This window comes from Vombatus ursinus, unplaced genomic scaffold, assembly GCF_900497805.2.
Source record: "Vombatus ursinus unplaced genomic scaffold, bare-nosed wombat genome assembly UNPS02011369.1, whole genome shotgun sequence".
NCBI classification, from domain to species: Eukaryota; Metazoa; Chordata; class Mammalia; order Diprotodontia; family Vombatidae; genus Vombatus; species Vombatus ursinus.
This window is the reverse complement of record NW_020951147.1, coordinates 2,822,782-2,843,567: the sequence shown is the minus strand read 5'-3', so window position 1 is coordinate 2,843,567 and position 20,786 is coordinate 2,822,782. Positions and strand designations below refer to the sequence as shown.

Sequence of the window (20,786 nt, the reverse complement as noted above, 5' to 3'; positions counted from 1 at the left end):
AAAAAAAAAAAAAAGAAATTGAGAGTCTTTGAAGAGCTATGTACTTTAATAAAGATGGTGCTGGCCATATTGTTTCAAAGCTGTATTATTGAGGGAGCAAGAAACTGTCAGGGGCTGTAGGAGACTTGAAGAGTTGGCATGTTTCATCTGATTGAGTCCTTTCTTGGTTGATGAGCAGCGAGGGTAAGCTCCAAGCTGCAGTGACTGACCTGCCTCCTTAAAGTGGTCCAGGTCACTGTGTTGGCATGGGGGCGAGATCCTTGCCCCTTCTGAAGGGTTGGTAGGGAGGCAGCCCTCGTCCTTCTGGCCTGAATCCTTGTGTTAGGAGTTTTCTTGGGAGCACACCGCTGCCTCTCTGGGACAGAGCAGAAAGCTACTTTGGTCTGAGCCAGTATTGTGCTATGCTCTTTGGCCTGGAGATCTACAGTGGTTGCTATTGGGAATTGATTATTGTTAGCTATTAAGTTGATATTTTACTTAACCTTACCAACATTTTGAAAGTGGTTCTATTCAGAATAGTGTCAAAATACTCTAAACTTGGAGCATTCCATTTAAATTTTGTTGGTTTTTTTTTTTTTTTATTTGTTGAATGAGTGTTGCCTCCAAGGTGTGCCAGCTTCTAATGGTATAGAAAGCAGTGGCGGTAGTTTCCATCTGGCAGTCTCCCTGCTACTGTGCTAATGTCAGCTGTCTTTTCTCTGCATGATAGTTATTTTGTACTCGGATTTTGTGAGATGCTGAATGTAGCTTTTGCCAATACTGAATGCAGCCTCAAGGTGGCTCTAGATTGGGGACCAGCTCTAGTGATGACCAGGGCCCACCATGGGTATAAGCCATGCTCATGGATGCCAGTGGCAAGGCGCAGTGGGGAGAGGTGGAGAGGGCTGTTGGTTGACTCTTTCTGCCTCTGTTTTCTATTTTCAACAACATGCCACTTGATAGACATCCTTCTGGGGTGTTTGCTCCCAAAAGAAGGCCAGCTGCCATTGGCTCCCCTCCTAACAGGGAACAAAATCTGTTGGCAGATGGGAGGCTTTATTGCATCGTCTTAGAGTGTTTCTGTGAACCTGTTTTGTGGCCTAGACCCTTTTGGCACAGTCCAGAGAAGCCTGTGGATACCTACTCAGGAGCAAGGTTTTTGCCTGCATGAAATAAAATACATAGGACTATATTGAAATGAAAATGGCAGTTTTTTCCCACCCAAGTTCATCCTCTGAAATCTTTCCCTGGTCTCTAGGGTAAGAAGGTTACCTGCTATCGACCCTCGACAGTTTTCGATATTTTTAAAGCCTCCTCGTTTTGGTTTAAGCTGGCATATGATGAGTGTAAAATGCGAAGTGTGTGCATATGGAAGTGGGAAGACATGTGCTGATAGAAAGGATGGGGGATGTTAAGGAGCTGGAATGGAGTTCACTGACACAGTGGTGGGGTGAATAGTTCACTTTTTTTTTTTTACCAGTTTACCTGCAAAATGTCTAGATTTCTTTTTGTAACTGAGACTTGACTTAAAGAAACTGTACCTCCTTTATCTTCTTCAAAATGAAGAGATTGGATTAGGTGACTTTTAAGCCCCTTTCAGCCCCACATCCTTTGAACAAGAGAATAGCTTTTTGCTGGTAGTACTTTAGTGGCTCAGCGGTCAGGCATAAGTTAGCGTGTATGTGCCCACGTAAATGAGCTTGTTGCAAATCAACCTGGCTGCTTCTCCTGGCCTGAAGGTTGTTTTTTTTTTTTACCCTGAAAAATTAGAGCCAGTTTATACACAAATCAATTTATGGAAAGTGATGCATTGAGTTGAGATCAGTATTGTTTTTCTGTCTTTAGAAAAGTGTCATGAAGACCACCTGGGGTGTGCTGGATCCTCCTGTGGGGAACACTCGCTTGAATGTCATCCGACTGATCTCGAGCCTCCTGCAGACCAACACGAACAGTGTCAACGTGGACCTCGTGGAGCTCAACAGCGTCGGCGTGATACTGGTAAGTGCGTGTTGCCTTCTCTTGCCGTTGGCCCACGTGACTTGATGCCACTCTGCTTTTGGGCCCTCAGGAAGCGGGAGGCACTTCCAAGGAGTGTGTTCTGGAAGCTTTGTTCCGTCCAGCTTTCTCCCCCTCGTATCCTCAGTAAACTCCCAGGTGGTCCGTCCGTCAGTTTGTCCGTGTCCCCGGGGTCCGTCTAGTTCAGGATGCTTAGTTTGCGTTGTGTCCAGAGCCTTTGCTGTGAGGCCAGGAGGGTGTGCCCTGAGCAGGGCCTCCCCCGGGGCACTGTGGGCATCATCTCTCACTTGCATTTCCTGGCCTGTGCTTTCTCCCTTGTCCATTCTGTCTTCCACACAGCCAAAGAATTATTTCTAAATCTCAGATCTGACCAGGCATGGAAAGCTCTCCACCTCACACACGCGATAGTCCAGCCACAGAGGCCTTTTCAGTGTGTTACCCATAATTCTCCCATCACCGTGCCTTTGCACTGGCCGTTCCCTGCACCTGGGATGCGTCCTCTATCTCTTCCTTTCCCTAATTTCCTTGAAAGTTTAGCCCCAGTGCTATCTCCAGCATTAGGCCATTCCTCCTTCCCTCCAATGCCTTGGATTCAGTTTGTGTGTACTTATGTGCGTACATCTGTGCACTTGTGGATGTACATGTCAACTCCTGTCAATAGAATGTCAGTTCCTTGAGGGCAAGGGCTGCCTCCTCTTTGCCCTCAGCTGGTTGGTTGGTTGATTGATATACTTAGGCCAGGGAAATTCATGTGGGAATTGTCCATTATTTGTTTTTGTTACTTGACACAAGAGCTTGAGAAAGGTCTTGGCTTCTTTCAGATGATCTAATATCGAGAGCAGCATAATTGAAAAGAGTTTGTATGATCTCGTTTTAAGAAGTGTATTGGCAAAGACAAAAGACTCCCCAAAGTAGGAGTGGGTCGTCGATTCTATCTTAGTCATGAAAGGGTCAGAAAAGTGACTTTTTCTCCATCTCCTCCCATTGGGGGGAGTCAGTAAGAACCATTCTTACCTCTTTTCTCTGATTTGGTTTCTTCTCTCATTCTAATTAGTATTGTCTAGAAAGTGAACAGTAGCCATAGCCCACAGAATTCTGGCTGCTCAGCACACAGAAGAAAAATACGGTTTTGCAACATCATTAAATTCAGGCTGATGGCGGTCCTTTTGGTAGGATTGTTTTCAGTCCCTAATTGGAATGTCCGAATTTGACTGAGGCTTTCTTCTTTGGGTCAGAGCATGGCTCTCAGGCTGTCTGTGAGCAGGCAAGGTGTTCCCCGTGTTCCTTTGTCACATGCCTTTGGCTGATGCTGCAAGATGTGCGGACCAGGAGCTCTGAGGAATGGTCACACGCTCAGGACGACCGGCCGCTACAGTGGCGTGATGTGTGTTGTGTGCATGTGTCCCCGTGTGCCCCTCTCATCGGTCGGGAGCTTGTCATCGCCAGGTGCTTCATGCTGTTCCTCTGAGGTTCTGTGACAGTACGCGTCGACCCATAGAGTGGACGACCTTTTCTGCCATCCAGGCTGATTGTCCATCTGAGTGTTATTTATGCCGAGACCTTCCATTCTCACTTTGTAGACATACCATGGCTGCTGATTGAATTTCCTTTAGTGAAATTGTGTTTTAAATTCATTATTTATATAGAGAACCAAGAGTTTTAAAATAAAGCTCTTTTTTTTTTTGACAGGATATGTTCTTCAAATATACATGGAATAACTTTTTACATACTCAAGTAGAAATCTGTATTGCCTTGATTCTTGCAAGTCCTTTTGAAAGCCCAGAAAGTGGCCCCGTTACTGATCAGGATTCCACTGGCGACAATCTTTTACTGAGACACGTAAGACTCCTCTCTTCCAGTGTCCTTTTTGTGGGGACTCGATGAGGGAGCAGACATTGGGAGCAGTGTGGGTGGTTTCAGGGATTCGGGCAGACTCCTTCACCTCCCTGAGCCTCTGCTAACGTGTCTCTGTGGGGATGGCGTCCGAGGTCCTTTCCAGTGCTCCCTCTATGGTCGGGGGGCCAAGTTCCCACACACAGCTTTTTTCCCTGATCTGCATCTCACCTGCGTTAAGTTGGCTTCTCTCTAGTTCTCATTGGCCTCATTTCTTTTATTTATTTTTTTTTTGGGTGAGACGATCGGGGTTAAGTGACTCGCCCAGAGTCACACAGCTAGTAAGTGTTATGTGTCAGAGGCCAGATTTGAACTCAGGTCCTCCTGAATCCAGGGCCGGTGCTCCATCCGCTGTGCCACCTAACTGCCCCTCATTCGCCTCATTTCTGCCCTGAAAAAAGCAAGAGTTGGGCTGCTGTTTCTGATTAGGTGCCAGAGCCTGGTTCCCTTTAGGAACGGTAGTGTTCTGGACGGTCGATCTCCTTCTGGGCTTGATTTTCCTAGCTGATCTCAACCCCGAAGAAGCAAGTCTTTTCTCTTTAAATTTCCAGATCAGTTTGACTTGCTGAAATGAGAAGCCCTGTATTTGACCATTTGTCTGTTGTGGTCTGGGCACTTTTTTCGATTGCTTGTAGTCACGTCAGTTTTGCTTTAAAGGGCGTATTGTCTCTTCTCCTTTGTTGAATGTTTAAATTATATGTGATATTCTGGGACTAAAACGGCTTCATTCACAAGCAGTGTAGTTTTATGGGGAAAACATTTCAGTGTTAACTGGATTTTTTTTTTCTTTCTTTCAAAAACAAAAACAAAAACAGCTGTTTCTTAAGTGCCAGTTAGTGGAACGAATACTTGAAGCCTGGGAAATGAATGAGAAGAAACAGTGAGTAATCAGATTTTTCTGTCTTGGAAATATATTTGGATTTGTGAGTTGAATTAAGCAGTGGGTCCTCAGCTCCAGAAAGCTGTCAGTATCTGACACTGTGGGGCTGAAGGCTGGATAGCCCCCACACACTTGTGGGTCTGAGTGCAAGGTAGTAAAGTGTGAAGGACAGGCAAAGATGGCTTCGGTCTCTGCCCTGTGGGAGTATTGGGTAGAAGAGGGAGGGGGGACAGGTTCATCCTCTGCTTACACGTGGAAAGCCAGCTGGTCAGGGGGACCTAGGTTCATGCAGGGTGACTTTGAGATGTGAAGCTGACCAGAAGTCAGGCATGCCAGGACAGCGACTCTTCTGCCCCCCACAGTCCTTGGGATTAGGCGGAAAGGCAGATAGTGGGGACCTTCTGACCTTGAATCCTCACTCTGTGTTCCTTGATGCTTGGAATTGGCTTTACTCCAAAGCAAGAGCTTTCCTTACTTAGCCATGGAAAAATAATATGCAAACTCCCTGGGAGAACACTGAGTAGATAGAGGCGTGCTCCAAAGCTGCCTTTAGCTGACCTAGTGCCTGCTCGGAGCTTTTTCTTGGTCTGGTTAAACTCCAGTCAGTAGCTTAACCCAAAGGAAAGTGTGTCACTGAACATCAGATAATGAGGACGGTTGACTGACTCAGACGGATGAAGGGGCCTGCCCTCACCTTATCCCACACCTGTCTGATCTTGTCAGCAATTTTGGAGACAACACATTCTTGCCTACAGACCCATTTGCCAAGAGTGTTCCCTCTGCAAACTTTATCATTGATGAATTTAGCCCTGTGTCCCCCACTTCATTTCGACAGATGTGGGACTCATAGACCTCTTTCTTTCAGGGCCGAAGGAGGACGACGCCACGGTTACATGGGCCACTTAACGAGGATTGCAAATTGCATCGTGCACAGCACAGACAAGGGGCCAAACAGTACGTTAGTGCAGCAGCTGATTAAAGGTGAGTCCCGATGGTGTCCGGGATCGCTCAGAGCTGAGCTTGGACTGGGAAAGGCTTCTTAGTAGAGCAGATCTTTGTCTAGTTGATTTTACGTTAATTTGACCCAAATTATGTGACTGTAAAAAGCTCTGTAGTGCTTTATTTTGTGGTTGTCATTTTTGTTTTAAAAAAAACACAGTTTCTGATTTTGGCTACTTTGGTGAATGTGTTCCAGGGAATCTGCTGGGGGATTTCTCCACAAGCTGTGGCCACGTGACACGATCACTGGTGTGGTTCCAGGCAGCTTGAGCTAGGGCAGGCATTCTTAGCCCTTCAAAATCCCCAACAGTATCCTGAGAACAGTTTTATTCTTCTCAGGGTCCTCTGTGATCCCACGTCTACGTTGTTCTGAGGCAAGCAGGCTTCTGCCTCACCAGAATTCCAAAGGGGTGTGTGAGCCTCGTGGGTTGGAGAACTTTGTTTTAGCTTCAGGATTCACTCCCCTCAGTCTCCCTGCCTGTCCCTTGCTCACCTGGTGGGCTCTGCCCCTGTCAGTTAGCATTCAGGCCTCTGTCGAGGTCCTCCTGGTTGCTCTCTCCTACTCTGAGTCGGGGTGACTTGCTTTGTGGCTTCGAGTCACCTCAAAAACCACCCTGATAGCCGTGGCCAGGGCTGGGCTTGTTCCAGAGGGGAACGCAGTGTGTCTTGTGGAGAGCTCCGGGCTGTATCTGCCGGGCAGCTGGCCAGCCTCTCATTGGCCTTTCTGAGTGTCTCTGTGGAAGGTCTACCAGGAAACCTGCTCCCGGCCTCTGTGCTGGGGGCCCCCTCGGGGAGAGCCAGGAGCGAATTTCGTCCACGGGGATGGGGACGGGGTCATGGCAAATGAGACCTGGCCACGACACCATTCAGGAGGCCTGCCCAGAGGTACCGTGGCCTTCCTTGCCGTGGATGTCTTTGAGTCAGAGACTGGCTGGAGTCGGGGAGGGTCGTCCCCTCGGTTGTGCTGTGCCTTTGGAGGGTGGGGAGGGGAAAGGAGCCCCTGCTGAGCGCTTTGCCAATAGGAGCACAACCCTGGGAGGGAGGTGCTGGCAGTACACCCATTTTACAGATGAAATGGAGGCAGCAGAGGTTTGGTGAATTGCCCTGGGTTCCACAGCTGCTCTGTGTCTGACACTAGATTTCAGCTCGAGGCTTGCTGACTCTGGCCGTGTGCTCTGTGGGCCGTGGCACCCCCAACTGCCTCATAATGGTCAGGCCACGTGAGATTACTTGAATTCCTGTTGTAAGAACCTTGGTATCCTCAGTGTAGCGGGGAGAGCAGGGGCCAGGGGGCAGGAGCTCAGCGTGAGCACACGTCCTCCTCCCTCCAGCCTTGGGGTCCCCTGGAGATAGCCAAAGGCTCAGAGCCTCTGGGTGTGGGTGTATGTCTGTGTGTGTGGTGTGTGCGTGGATGGGTGCGTGCGCGCAGTAGGGTTGCCTGGTGATGCAGCTTCTTTCCTCTCCCATTTCCCAGAGCTTCCGGACGATGTCAGAGAACGGTGGGAGACCTTCTGCACCAGTTCTTTAGGGGAGACGAACAAGCGGAACACAGTGGACCTGGTAGGTTGGATGAGGCGCGAGCGGCAGCCTCGTGAGGGCACCGTGCGTTCACGTAGCGCCTACTCTGTGCCTCGACCAGGCTGAGCACTTTACAAATATCATCTCACTTGATCCTCACAGTAGCCCTACAAAGCAGGTGCTAATCTCATCCCCGTTTTACAGTTGAGGAAACTGAGGCAAACAATGGTGAAGTGACTTGCCCAGGGTCCCACACCTAGTCGGTGTCTGGGGCCAGATTTGAACTTGAGTTGAGTCTTTCTGACTCCGGGCCCCATGCTATGTGGTGTTTGGAGGGGCCTGGTGGTATTTTTCAACCAAAGATAGATTGGTTCAAAGGAGAAGGAAGACAGCACAAGCTTTTCTCTGTCTTAAGTGGCCATCCCTTTTTGCTTTTAAGATGCTCACAGTCCTCTGGCTTCTCAGGGAGCGGTGCATCCATTCTGTTCCTGCCCGCCGAGGTTTGTCATCTTGTGGGCTCCTTATAACTTCAGGTTTCCCTGAGACATCCTCGTGCCGGGACCTCCACGCTTTGTTTGGTTACCACCATCTTCCTGGCCCCCAACCAGAGCAGGCCGTGTGGCTTTGGCTCTGTTATCAGTGAGGGGAGGCAAGCCATCCCTGGGCTTTCCAGAGCGCTCTTTAAACTTGAGCTGGCTTCTCTTGGGGAGAGCCACGAGAGCTCAAAATCCCCTTGAGTCGTCTCCAGAGTACAGCTTCCTCAGAGGATGGATGGGTTGGGTGTGCCCAATTTTAGGTTATTGAATTAATGAAACCACTTATGTAGGCAACTCTGTTAGCTTCAGTTTTAAAGGGTGCCTGATTTTTTTAAAATGGTATCATTTATGTTGGTCTTTGGAATGGACTATATGCCATTTTTACCCCGTCATGGGATTCACTTTATGTGAATTTTAATGAAGTAGTTTTTCCTGAGACCACACGCCAGCTTACAGTGGGTAAAGCCAATTAGCCTGATGCCCAGAGAAGGGGGCACGATCCCCACTTGCCATCCTGAAATCAGTCAGCCACGACGTGAAACCCAGATGAGAAGGTTCCAAGCTCTCTTCTCTGTCTCTGCCTCCTCAGGCGAGGTCTCCGCTGTTCCTGAGCCTCCCCAATTCCAGGCACAGCGTGGAGCTCCCTGGGATGCCGGAGATCTCTGTGAGGGCCCTCTCCGAAGGCCGCCCCCATGCTGCCTCTCTCGTGGTGGGTTAGAAGCAGGAGCTAAGACATGGGTGGGTGGGTTGCACCCTGGTGGCCAGAGAGCCTGTCCGAAAGCAAACGCAGCAGCTCCTCTCCCCAGGAATCCCCGCAGGCGTTCTGTGTCACAGCCAAGGACGCGAATCCTCCCCTGTGACGGTGACCCGCATTTGTCGTGGACACAGAGCCCCTTCCAGCTGCTGGAGAAGGCAGGGAAGGTAGCCCTTGGGCAGCAGGAAAAGACTCCTCTCCAGGGGGCTCCAGGGCCCCTGGGCTGCAGAAAGTGGAGCTTCTGTGGGAGACAGAGTGAAAATAGTGAATTCTTCCAGCAGAGGGGAGGGAATTTGTCAGAGGGGATTTTTCTCGGTTTGGTGTTCATCTCTGCACATGATGTCTTCATTTGCAGCCCTGATCGAATATTGTTTCCAAAAGGGTTTTTCTTTACTACCCGATGCTCATAGAGTGTAATTTTGCACATGTGGTAACCAGTGAGGTTTCAGTCAATGGTCAGTGAGCCAGCTAACCTCCTCCCCCCCAGGAGGGATGGACAGAGGGGTGCTCCTCCCCAGCTGGGAGGGACTCTCTCTCTATCACCCAGTCGTATCCGAACTTTAGGAAGAGTTCACCGTAAGCGGTACAACCAACCTGACACATTCTGGGCACGTAGTAGGTGCTCAGTAAAGACTTGGTTAATTGAATGAAATTAAGAGTTTAAATGAATGGAGCCTTCATCTACAAATATCCCCAGCTGAAGCAGCAGAAGTCAGTCCACTTGTGTTCTGTGATCGCTGTCGCCCCGGATCTGGGCTTCTCTTCCATCTTAAAGAGCCCTCGCTTCCCTACATTGAAGAGTAACTTGTGTTCCACTCAGTTCTCCATCCGAGCTGGATTACCCTCCTGCCTTGTTTTGGGGTGGGGGAAGGGGCAGCGTGTCTTTCTTCCAGCCTATGTTTTGTGAGAATGTAAATTAATTTTAACATTTGAAATATGAAGGATTTCAAGTAAAACTTGAATTCATATACTTCATCAAGAAACATGCAAAAGTTATATAATACAGACTGAAGCCATTGAAGTTTCGATTTTCCACTTAAAATGATAATACTTTAGCTGTTCTGCAGAGTTTGACTGCTTTTAAATAAGAAGTTACTGTAGAATCTCTTAGAGAAAATGAGTCCCAGAGGCACCACCAAATAGCCCGGCCCTTAAAGCCCCCACAGGCACACTGGACCCTGGGACTGCCTCATTGGGCAGAAAGGCCACTTCGTGTACATCCAGGACCCCCTTTTCATTATGGTATGTGGTCCCGCCCATGCCCTTGTCGCCAGGAGAGCGGTTTTTAGCTGTCTCCTTTATTGAGATGCTGACGCGGCTGGCCTTTCCACATTCACTCGCGTGGTGAGGCACCCTTGTTATCGACTCTGGATGAAGCAAAGGGGATATCGAAAGGCGAGTCATTTGGCCTGGTAGCTTAGGCCTTGTAGTGACTAGGGGGTAAAAAGTGGGGACCATCAAGGGGGCTTGCTGATTTCATGCTTGAGCCCATGGCACCTCCAGTTACAGGCTGCCCACAATGTGCCTTAGGCCCTAACTCTTCAGAGCCCCAGACTTGACTCAGATTTGAGATCCATATGGATGACTTGCTTAGGATTTCCATTGAGTTAGTGACAGGTTTTTATGTGGAGAGTTAAGCTGAAGAGCAAATAAAAAGAGAGAGTTTTGGCTTCATTTGAGAGAGCAGTTCCTGGAGAGACAGAGACATGCCTTCATTAATAAGGCATCAGGAGGCTCTTCCTAGGTTGCATTCAGGGGCTTGCACACAGGCCCAGCCTGTGCGCCACATACGTGCCGGCAGCAGCGTCTGATGGTCCTGCCTGGGTGCCCCCCTCCTTATTGGGCTCTACACAGCCCTAAGCATGGAGGGTAAATTTAAGGCACAGCCTCCCTCCCCAGTTTGGTAAGAAGGAAAAGCAAGCCTGCTCTCTTTCTGCATGGTGATTCTTCATGAGGTCAGGGCGAGTTTTCATTTTTTTTTTAAATCAGGCACATAATACAGTGTAATTGTAGTGCTTATTATTTAGTCAGCATTATGATGATTGATCACACTCTTGGCATCTGACTGTTATGCCCAAGGGATCTGGGCAAATAAACCTGTATCCTGCAGTGACCCAAGTGAGAAAGTTCTATGTCCTGTGTGACAGCAGAGACACTGTGCCTGAGAGAAATGGGATCTAGGCCCATGGCAGACCAACCCAGCTCACTTCTCCCTCCAGCTGTGCCCTGTGGCACAGGTTAAGCAAGCACCTTCCTGTGAGGCTGGTGGTACATGCTGGCTGCGGAGGGCCTCTGACTTCAAGCCCAGGGCTCCTCCTGGGCTGGGCTCCTTTGCACTCAGTCCTTAAGGGACCTTGCTCAACTTGCTGGGTTTGAGAGATGCATCAGGAGCTTTAACCATTTACATCCCAGACCTCCAGTTTTTCCTTGTTAGTGGATTTTTAAACATGAGGGCCAAGTGCATACGTGGCTCAAGGCCTGTTTTGTTGTACAGCCATTTAACAACATGCTCTCGACCTGAGCTGCCGTTCCTCTGCCCTTCTCAGGGCTCTGAGTCAGGCCTCCCTATCGGGGTGGTTTTACATAAACTCAATCTGTATGTGATCATTTTATTTTAGCCATTCTAACCTACTTCCCTGACACAGCTGCTGTTAGTAGCAAATCCAGATCACTTGAGTTAGATGGATTCTTTTTGTCCCTGTCTTCTTATTGGTGGTGGTGGTGGTGACAGAGTAGAAGGAGCCCAGGGTGGTCCAAGTGCAGGGCAGTGGAAGAAATCTGTGTTGGCAGAATCTGAGAATTCCTGAGAATAATTGGGTCGACTGGGTGGTAAAACGGTTTTTTTAAATGTTGCTACAACTATCATCAGTCCCTAATTTGGTTTAACCTGTTTGTGCATTTTCTTGTATATATTTTAATAGAAAAAGTAATGTGCCTGTTTCGTAATTAAAATTTCAATACTGGTATTAAATAGTTATGTCCATTTTTACACATAGGTTACAACCTGCCATATTCATTCATCCAGTGATGATGAAATTGACTTTAAAGAAACGGGTTTCTCGCAAGACTCTTCTTTACAGCAAGTGAGTTATGTGCATAGTTTCTGCTTTGGGATTTTTTGGATGGCAAGTCAGGTTAACTTTTTAAGAATTGTCTTCATAATATTATAAATTTGTTATGCTTAAATTTAAATGCAAATATTTCTATTTTATAATGCTCTTTTATGTCAGTTTTTTAGGGGGACCCAGGGTCGTATCTGAACGGATGATGTTTGCTTTGATTATATTTCCAGGGTACATTTTTAAAATATCAGTTCCAAATAATGTTGGTAGAGACAGTGTTAACAAATCATGGAACCCCAGATTGACTGAAGTCCTAATAATGCTTCTTAGAGTTATTTTGATTAATAAAGATAGCTGAGGCTTCTTATAAAACAAATTTCAGGAAGAAATGTAATTGAAATTTTTCATTGTCTTACTTCAACTTAGTAGCTTAAGTAAACAGAGCAGGTTTGCCCCAGATCCTAAAAATGAGCAAGGATTTCCTTCTGTAAAAAGAACATGCAGGTCAGGGGTGGCTTTTGGGCTGGCCAGCCAGTGTCTTGGGAGGGAGTTAAACCCCTCAGCAGTCTGCATTGATGCTGAAACTGTCCCCTTTGGGGCCAGTGCTGCCAAGTGTGCTCTGGGCCCTTCCCAGGATACAGGCCCCCAACAGCTCTGGAACCCCTGTGGGCACAAGGAAGCCGTCCTCTACCATCCCTCCCGGGCAGTAGGAGGGCTGCTTTTCTCTCACGTGTTTATACCTGGAAAAGGCATCGAGATTGAATTTATAGAACTCCTGACCCCATGCCTTCCTTATCCTAAGACCCCACATTGCTTCCTTTGTTAACATTATGACGGGTTTTACTTATACTTTAAATCTGTTATCTTAATTTTCCATCTGCCTCGCTAGCTGCTGTGGCCAGCTCCCCTCCAAGCTGGGCAGCTTCCTTGTTTTGAGCCGGGGGTTGCCCAGCTTTTCCCAGGGACTATTTAAAGTTCAGTTCTTCTCTCCATCAGGGCCCAACAGTGAGTGGTGCCCTGTTGTCCAGTTCCCAGGCTTTCAACTGAGTCCCCTTTGCATTTGTGGGCCTGGCCCTTGGGGCCAGGCAGCTCCCTGCTCTGTGCATGAAGTCCTGGCTCCTCGTGGGCTCTGGGAGCACCTTGCTTCTTGGTTTGGGGGACCATGACCTGTAGCGCTGCCCAGCCCGACTTGGCAAGCCGTCAGAGCTCCCCTCGTCCAGCAGTGCTGTGCAGGGCTGCATGTGTGTTGGTAGTGACTACTGATGGATCATGCGGGGCACTTTCCATTCCTCCTACTCATTTTAGCTACTCTTAAGTTACAGAAAGGTGTTTTCATGTGTTTTGGACTTTGAATTTCACTCGCCAAACTCAGATTTTTTATCCTATTCCTACCCATCTTTCTGTAGAATAGTTTGTACCAATATCTTAAGGTTTTTTCATGTTATTTTTGTCAATAAGCTCTTTACAAATAATAAGTCTTTGAGAGCAGCACTTATTTTTCCAGCCCTAGACTCTGCAGCCATGAGCCCTCCAAAGGTACACAGAAGGATGGAAATACTCTCTCCTTCCTTTGGCTTGGAAAAGCCTCTTCCACACCCAAACAGACTGACAAAGGATTTTGCAAAGTTCACAGACTTAGGGTTCGTGGATTTAAAAAACAAACTCATGTTTACTTATATAATTCTGTGAGGCAGCAAGCATTAAATTCGGTTTGTAGAAGGTCTCTATCTAAAGGTACAAAAAGGGTAGTTTGTAATTTTTAAATCACAGAACACATTTATCTCAAATAAAATTTTTTCCATATTATAGCCCCATTGTAGAGGCTCTCAGCCAATCACCAGTAGCTATCGACTGGTCTGAGAATGTTTTCATTCTTCTTAGGCATTATTAGCTTTAGTCACTGCCCTTGTCAGTCAGAAAATAGGGTGACAGAGAGGCTTCCTGTGCCAAATCCCCTTAGTAGCCAACAAGCCCTCCCAACCCCAGCATCCCTTGTCCTTGTCTCTAAGATGTGCGATCACAGGTGGCATGCCTGTGTGAGAGGGTGCGGGAAATTAGACCGCGCTGGAACTCCAAGGAGATGAGAGAAGGAGAAATAGGGCCTGGTCAGTCCAAGTGAGAGACCCGGTGCCATCTTGTGAATTCCCCCTAAAGAAGAATATTGACAGTGTCTGTAATTTTGAACTGTCTGTGGCTCACTCTCTGTCTAAGAATGGGTGACCACAGGGCTAAGGATATCCATCTGAATATTATACATGCAAACTTCTCTGTTAGCTCTGCTAACCGAGGTAGCTCATGAGCGTCATGTTTTGCTGATCTAGTTTCAGTCATTCTCTTCAACAAAAAATCTCATGGAAGAGATATACTCACAAATCCCCGTCTCCATATATAGCCCTCAGTGCATTTCCCAATCCAGCCCTCTCCCCCTGCACGGGAGGGTGGGTGGAGCCAGCCAGCGGCCCCCCCCCCCCCCGGTGGCTCCTGAAGTACCCATGTTGAGGGCTGGGTCTCCCATTGCCAAGGACACACTTGATCACCAAACCTCCATTAAGCACCTCCCAGAGTTCTCTTTTGTACAGATGGGTGGTGCCTTGGCAGACCCAGAGAATATCAGTGGAAAAGCTTGCACTTGGCATTTTTGGAGTCTCCCTGAGGGCCCTCTGAAACCCCCTCCTTAGCTCCATTGTGTTCTTTGCTGCTCTTTCTTTCGGTGGAGAAGAACAAAGCCCCTCATCCCCTTAGTGTTGGAGACAGAGAAGAGAAAAATCTCTTCCTTCTTGTCCCCTTCTTGTTCCTTTGTCTCTCTGAGGCAGTTTCAGTAACGCTCCGAGCCTTGGCCTCTCATTCTCCACATACCCTGGGCCCTAGGAAGGTCTGAGGCCACCCCAAAGTGTTTGCACACCCATCCCGGGTCCGTGCTTGGGCCTTGTCCAACATCCAGGCGCGCTTGAGCGCCGCCCTGTTTCATCCTCACGACTGCCCCTCCGACGCAGCTGGAGGGGAGACCAGGGGCCTCCCCTCCTGCTCGCGTGCTCCATAGAAGAGCAGACCCAGAAGGACTGTCACATCTTTGTATCCCATTGCTAGTTGTAGGGACGGTGGGATGTCTGAGGGGGGCTGCGTGGGGGTGTCCAGAGCAGCATGTAGGAAGACGGCCCAGATCTCCGAAGGGAGCCCTTCAGTGAAGTTGGAATCTCATGACATAGCTTGTTCTTGTAGAAATAATGTGGGAATGTTCTTGGAAAGTGTGTTGGGTCTTCTCCTTTGTGCATTAGTAGGACAGATTCCAGAACCTACCTTTTGCAGATATGTCTGAAATAATTGCTTCTTTAAAATGAAGAAAAAAAGCTTTCAGTAACTACAGACCCATTTCAACCCTGTGTTGAACTTAGTAAATGTTTCTGGAGCACAAGTGGGCAAATAGTGTTTAGATTATCCGTAGAATCATGATGTCACTGTCGTTGGTCCTGGGGTTGCCAGGCCTTTTCTGATTATCAGATGCAACAAATGACGTCCAATTTTATTGACCAGTTTGGCTTCAATGATGAGAAGTTTGCAGATCAAGATGACATTGGCAAGTGAGTATGCTCCCCTAGGTCCTTGTCTGTCTCGTACCCTGCTGTTCCTGGGTTCCCATGGCGTTGGGCGGCCCGGCCACGCGGCTTCCTCAGGGAGCGGTGCGGCCAACATCACTCTGGGCCTCGTCTTTGTGGGGAGCACCGTGGGAGGCTGTGCACCGAGACCGGGGTTCATACCGAGGGGCACGGAATCTGGGTTCGAGTTTTGCCTGACACTTGGGCGAGTCACCAGACCCTCTCAGTGCTCTGGGCAGCTCCATAAGACTTAGCTGCTGTGGAAGAGCACATTTCCTTCACTGGAATTCTCTATGCCAAGAATTGCCCAGGCGTGACCCGGAACGAAAAAGGGACTGGCTGCCCTCTCTGGGCCGTGCATGTGGACACCCTGTTGTGTCATTTCACCCGACCACCTGGGCAGCTGGGGGCTGTGCGTGCATGGATTTAAAGACTGGAGGATAGGGGCAGAATGTTGGCTTTCAGGGCAGGAGACTTGGAGTGGAATCCATTTTCTGATGCTGACTAGCAGAGTGACCCTGGACAAGTCACTCCCCAACTCTGAGCCTCAGTTTCCTCCTCTATAAAATGAAGAGAAGTGTCTCTGGTGTTACCTCCGAGGGTTGATGTGAGGATCAGATGAGATAATGTCTGTAAAAGCCCTTTGGAAACCTGTGGTGTCCATTCTTAGGTAGTAAATAGAATATCCACACCCATAGTGTATGCACGCTTCATATTTCAAAGATCTGTAAGGTTATTGTTGTATTCCTCCTCTCCTGATTGCAGCCCTCGCCCTTCAGGGGAGCTGGGGAGCCCTTCAGGATTCAGGCTGGTCTTTTGACAGCCCACACAGAGTCCACAAACTGACCTACACGCAAAGCCCTCCTGGCATGGCAGAACCCGCTAGAGGATGTCTCCGTTTGCGTGGCCCGTGAGAACCAGGGTCTCCTCCCTACCCGGAGGATGTAGGACAGAGGGGATGTGCAACAGAAGAGGAAATGTCAGGCCACGCGCACAGATTTAACTCCCAGAGTCAGTTATTCAGAGGGTTCGCCAGAAAAGGAAAACCAGGCACGTAGTCTCGTGCGGTTCTGACGGCATGAGGGCACGTCGTCTGAGGGGGCCCGTGCAGGGGGTGGCTCCGGTTAGCCCGTGGAGATGGAACTAGACCAGGGGATGAGGCGGGGCGGCTCAGCCGCTGTCCCCTTCAGACCCGGACAAGAGCCCCGAACGGCCAATCCCGCTGTCCGAGAAAGGGTTTGTAGGGGCTGTGCTGGGCGCAGGTAGGGAGGGCACCTCCTTGGGCTCTCACACTGTTCCTCAGGGGCCCCACGGTTCAGGTTCTCCCTAGACTTTGCATCCCACTGAATGCATCCTCCTTAGTCGCTGGAGCTCAGGTTTTCCACTTGCATACATTGAGATAATTTTCAAGGAATCCTTGTAAAAGTTGTCAAAACATTGGGCCGGGCCCCGTTTGGGTTAGAAAGTTGTAATTAAGGAGTTTGCATTTCTCACCCTTCTGTAGTTTTGCTTCTCCATGCCATGGAGGGGTGTATTTGTGTCTACACGTGTATGTCAGGGTGCAGACTCAGCCAGCCTGGGGACTCGGATTTTAAAATCGTGCCTTCTTTTCCAGCTCGTTGTTGTGTGCCAGACAGTTACAGAGAGCAGTGGTTAGTCAGCTTAGGAGAACAGCTGTCCCTTCCCTTCCCCTCTCCCTCTCCCTGTCACAGGGCGGGCTCAGACTGTGAGCGTTTTGCCATGTCATAGTTGAGAGAAGGGGGTGTGTGTGACAATGGGATATGATTCTGTGCTTCTGGAATGTGGGAATTTTAACAGTACTGTGTATATTGGGGAGTTGAGATGACTCCTTGTTCACGGGGACTCAAATGCATAAACCTGTATTTTGTTCACAGTGTTTCTTTTGATCGGGTGTCAGACATCAACTTTACCCTCAATACAAATGAAAGTGTGAGTAGAAAATTTCCTGTAAGACGTGATGAGAGATGGTGAGGGGAGGGAAACCGGGAAGTAAAATTTGGCTTCCATTCTGTAGCTAGGCTTTTCATCTCCACCCGATTGTCAGGCTTCCTGTGAAAGCGTCCTGGACAGGGCTGCCACACAGAGTGCCCTCATGTGTCCGTACCGCACCCAGAGCCACCGGGGCTGTGGGAGCCTCCCTGGCTGGGGACTGGGGAGGGCAGGGGCAGTAATTTCATTCCCAAATGACCTGCTTAGCACCAACAGAAACACTCCATGACCACAGATTGCCCCCTTGAGCCAACTGTCTTTTAATGCATGCCGTGGTTACAAGGAGCGTTGGGTGAGAGAGAGGGTGTGGATAGACGGAGAATGCAGGCGAATCTCAGCACGCAGGCTCATACACCCCGGAGCTGATGCCCGACGGACCCGTGATGAGCATTGTATTATCTTCGCAAGCGAAGAGCGACAGTACTTTGTTTTTATCATCCAGGCTGATTTTCCAGCACTCTCTTGTTGGGTGTTTCTGTCGAGAAGAGAGCACGAGTTGATTGGCTGGTGCGCCGTGGAGGCGCTCGCTCTCGCTCCGGCCCCCTTTCTGGCTTGTTCAGGCCCGGGGTGGGGGACGTGGGGGGGCCTCTGAGTCGCTCACTCTTGGGAATGAAATTATGATCTTACTAGATGAAAGTGAGCGTGGGAGAGGAGTGGTCCGTGCTACTTGTTTGCTAGTTTTGAGTCCAGTCTGTTCAGGGAAGCCTTCTGCTCTGACTTCCCGGGAAGGTAACGTCAGATCTTTACGTTTCTTTTGTCTGTGTGCTGTGCTTAGTTACCGAGAAGGAAATGGGGAAAGAGACACCATTTCCAAAGCAGTATCGAATGGTGGACATCACCGAGTGCTTCTCCGAATGGCCCTTTATGCAGCCCGAAGCGGGTCGTCCCAAACGAGCCGCACGTTGCACTGTCTTAGAACTTGGGGAGAGGAGCGGCTGACGTTGCGATCTCCTGCTCTTCCAGTTCTTCTCCTTCACGCTCCTCCTGTTTCTGTTTAGGGAAACATCGCCTTGTTTGAAGCGTGCTGTAAAGAAAGGATACAGCAGTTTGATGATGGTGGTTCTGATGAGGAAGATATTTGGGAAGAGAAGCACATCGCCTTCGCTCCGGAATCCCAGAGGCGATCGAGGTGAGTGCGGGGGCCTGGTGCGGACCTCCCCCACTGCCAGCCAGACAGCCCGCCCATCCATCTGTTACTCTGGTGATTTTAATAACCAGCCATGTTTTCCATTTGGGGAAACTTGAGGCTCTGGGCTGTGATTACACCTGTAAGGTTACACCTATAAGATCTTCTGCTCCATTATCTTACTGCTTAATCACAATCACCCCAGCCCCCGAATTTCCACAAAACTAGTCCCATGCAAGTGCGTGAGAATCTCGGGGGTCTGCCCTGGCTTCCAGAGGGTGGGTGGGTCACAGTTCAGGATTCCAGGGCGTTGTATAAATGCTTCACAGGTCCCTGGTTTTGCCGGTGGGGTCCTTCCTTGAGCCACACAGAGACAGGGAACAGCTGCTCTCCCCCAGAGAGCAGGGCAAGCAGGGAGGAAGGCCCAGTGGGCTTCCCCCGGGCCTGGATCCTGGCTGAGGGAATGGAAGGTCTTTCCTGGTGCTTAGGACCTGATGTCCTTGGGGAGTGTGACGTCTGAGGCCACGGTGAGAGGCGAGGAGCGCTAATCATCGGAGAAGCTTGCCCGCAGCCCTGGGTTCCACTGTCTGAATTTAGGGGCCAGGCTCCCTTTCGAGTTCTGTTGCCATTGTCCAAGCAGACTGCCAACTTCCAGAGATGTCATAACGTAGATGGCAGAAACTGTTTTCTCTCTTGTATTTATTACCTAGTGTAAATGGGCTCACTGAACTCAGATGCAGGCCAAGCAAAACTCTTCTTCTTCCGAACAGGATGATTTGAATGGTCATTAAGGCATCGGGGACTACTCTTCTTTCCCACGACCCTCCCAATATGACCAGAATCAGCTGTGGTTTAGGAGTTGTGTATCAGTTTTTGTCAGGAATAATATTGAGAAAGCTAATATGTCACTGCTCTGATCTAAAACCTGGCCCAGCACCCTAGCCTTTAAAAATTTTTTTTTTTAATTGATGCCTAGGGTTTTTTGGTTTGTTTTTTTTTAAGCAATTACTTGTGTGGTGTTACTGCACCCCATTGCTAATGACATAGGAAAACAGTTGAGCCAAAACAACTGCTACATGGTTCCCCTCCCCCCACTGTTTATTGAAGAAAGACGTGTTCCATCATTTGTTTTCTGAGACCAAGATGGGTTATTGCAATTAATGTAAGCCTAACTGTATCCTGTTTTTTCATTTACTTTTATCATCATCATCATCATCAGCATCATTTGTAGGTTTGTGCTGCTGGGCGGCCTTTCTTTTTATCATTGCCTTCCCCGGAGTGGGCTCCAAGGAATTCTGGATTGAGCAAATAACTCGAGTACGTAACTTTTCTCCCTTCAGTTCAGGGAGCACAGACAGCGAGGAAAGTACAGACTCTGAGGAGGAAGACGGGGCCAAACACGATTTATTTGACTCCAGCAGCGCCAACCCAGAGGACAAGATGGAAGTGGATTTGAATGAACGTGAGTTGTTTTCCCTCGTTGTCCCTGAGCTTGACACGGCCTGCCGCCTTTCACAGCGCTCACAGCGCCGGTCTGCTGCACCGCTTGGACAGTTGTCTGTTTTCAGAGACCTTACTAATATCTTCTGTTGCGACGTAGCCTGCACTCAATGCTGTGCCATGGAGAATTTCTTGGGGATGTTTATGGTGCTGGTTGTCATATAGAAATGGGGAGGGAAGTTGTTCTTTCAGGACCAGAGCTGGGATGTAGTCTCCAGCCCTCCACCCCCACATCCAAGGGCAGGATTGGGTTTGGGGACCACCAGATTCGGGGCTCCTGGATACTTCCCAGGTTATCGACTTGAGGGCTTGCCCTGGCATGGGTGTCAGGGACAGCTTCCGCCATTCTCATTTGGTGCCCCTTTTCATAGCACCCAGCTGGTCAGCCAACTTTGATGTGCCCATGGAGACAACGCACGGTGCCAGCCTTGATTCCGTGGGCTCTGACGTTTGGAACACAGAACCGATGCCAACCAAAGAGACCGGCTGGGCTTCGTTCTCCGAGTTTACATCCCCGTTGAGGTGAGTATGAGGGCAGCGGTCATGTGACCAACTGCCAGGTTTTCCTTTGGGGGATGGGCATTTAATTCATTTGTTCCTGTTCCTGTGTGTTTTCTTATCCTCTCCCTATTCATGTCCTCATGAAATGAGAATTGGGAGAAAAGAGCATCATTAATCAGCTATGGAAAGGCTGGCACTGGAGTGGTAGAGATGGTCCCAGGGCCCAAAAATCAGGAGTCTCAAATGAGATTAGTTTGAGAAAACAGAATCCTCAGGGGTCTGAAGAAGGTACCGTGGGCAGAAAACCTGTGTGGAGGGTGTTGGAGACAGAGCCCCCCCCCCCCACCCCCCCCCCCGCCCCACCCCCCCGCCCTCCCCCCCCGCCGCCCCCCGGCCGGCCCCGGCGCTGGCCCCGTGCG

At 49.3% G+C, this 20,786-nt stretch overlaps 1 protein-coding gene across 3 annotated transcripts in view; it reads left to right on the top strand.

Annotated features, from left to right (window-relative positions):
* Positions 1 to 1,797: 1,797 nt before the first annotated feature.
* PPP6R3 (protein phosphatase 6 regulatory subunit 3) overlaps positions 1,798 to 20,786 on the top strand; it is a 30,680-nt gene continuing 11,691 nt past the window's right edge. Inside the window, exons 1-11 of one of the 3 annotated variants that reach the window (XM_027856230.1) lie at positions 1,798 to 1,977; positions 3,685 to 3,834; positions 4,704 to 4,768; positions 5,634 to 5,749; positions 7,242 to 7,327; positions 11,572 to 11,658; positions 15,169 to 15,215; positions 17,126 to 17,180; positions 18,239 to 18,369; positions 19,707 to 19,828; positions 20,238 to 20,388. In XM_027856230.1, the coding sequence (XP_027712031.1) occupies positions 1,834 to 1,977; positions 3,685 to 3,834; positions 4,704 to 4,768; positions 5,634 to 5,749; positions 7,242 to 7,327; positions 11,572 to 11,658; positions 15,169 to 15,215; positions 17,126 to 17,180; positions 18,239 to 18,369; positions 19,707 to 19,828; positions 20,238 to 20,388 (1,154 nt within the window). In that variant the 5' untranslated portion in view covers positions 1,798 to 1,833. Of the gene's footprint in view, positions 1,978 to 3,684; positions 3,835 to 4,703; positions 4,769 to 5,633; positions 5,750 to 7,241; positions 7,328 to 11,571; positions 11,659 to 15,117; positions 15,216 to 17,125; positions 17,181 to 18,238; positions 18,370 to 19,706; positions 19,829 to 20,237; positions 20,389 to 20,786 lie in introns of all 3 variants that reach the window. The other 2 variants (XM_027856229.1, XM_027856228.1) reach the window with 2 other exon arrangements.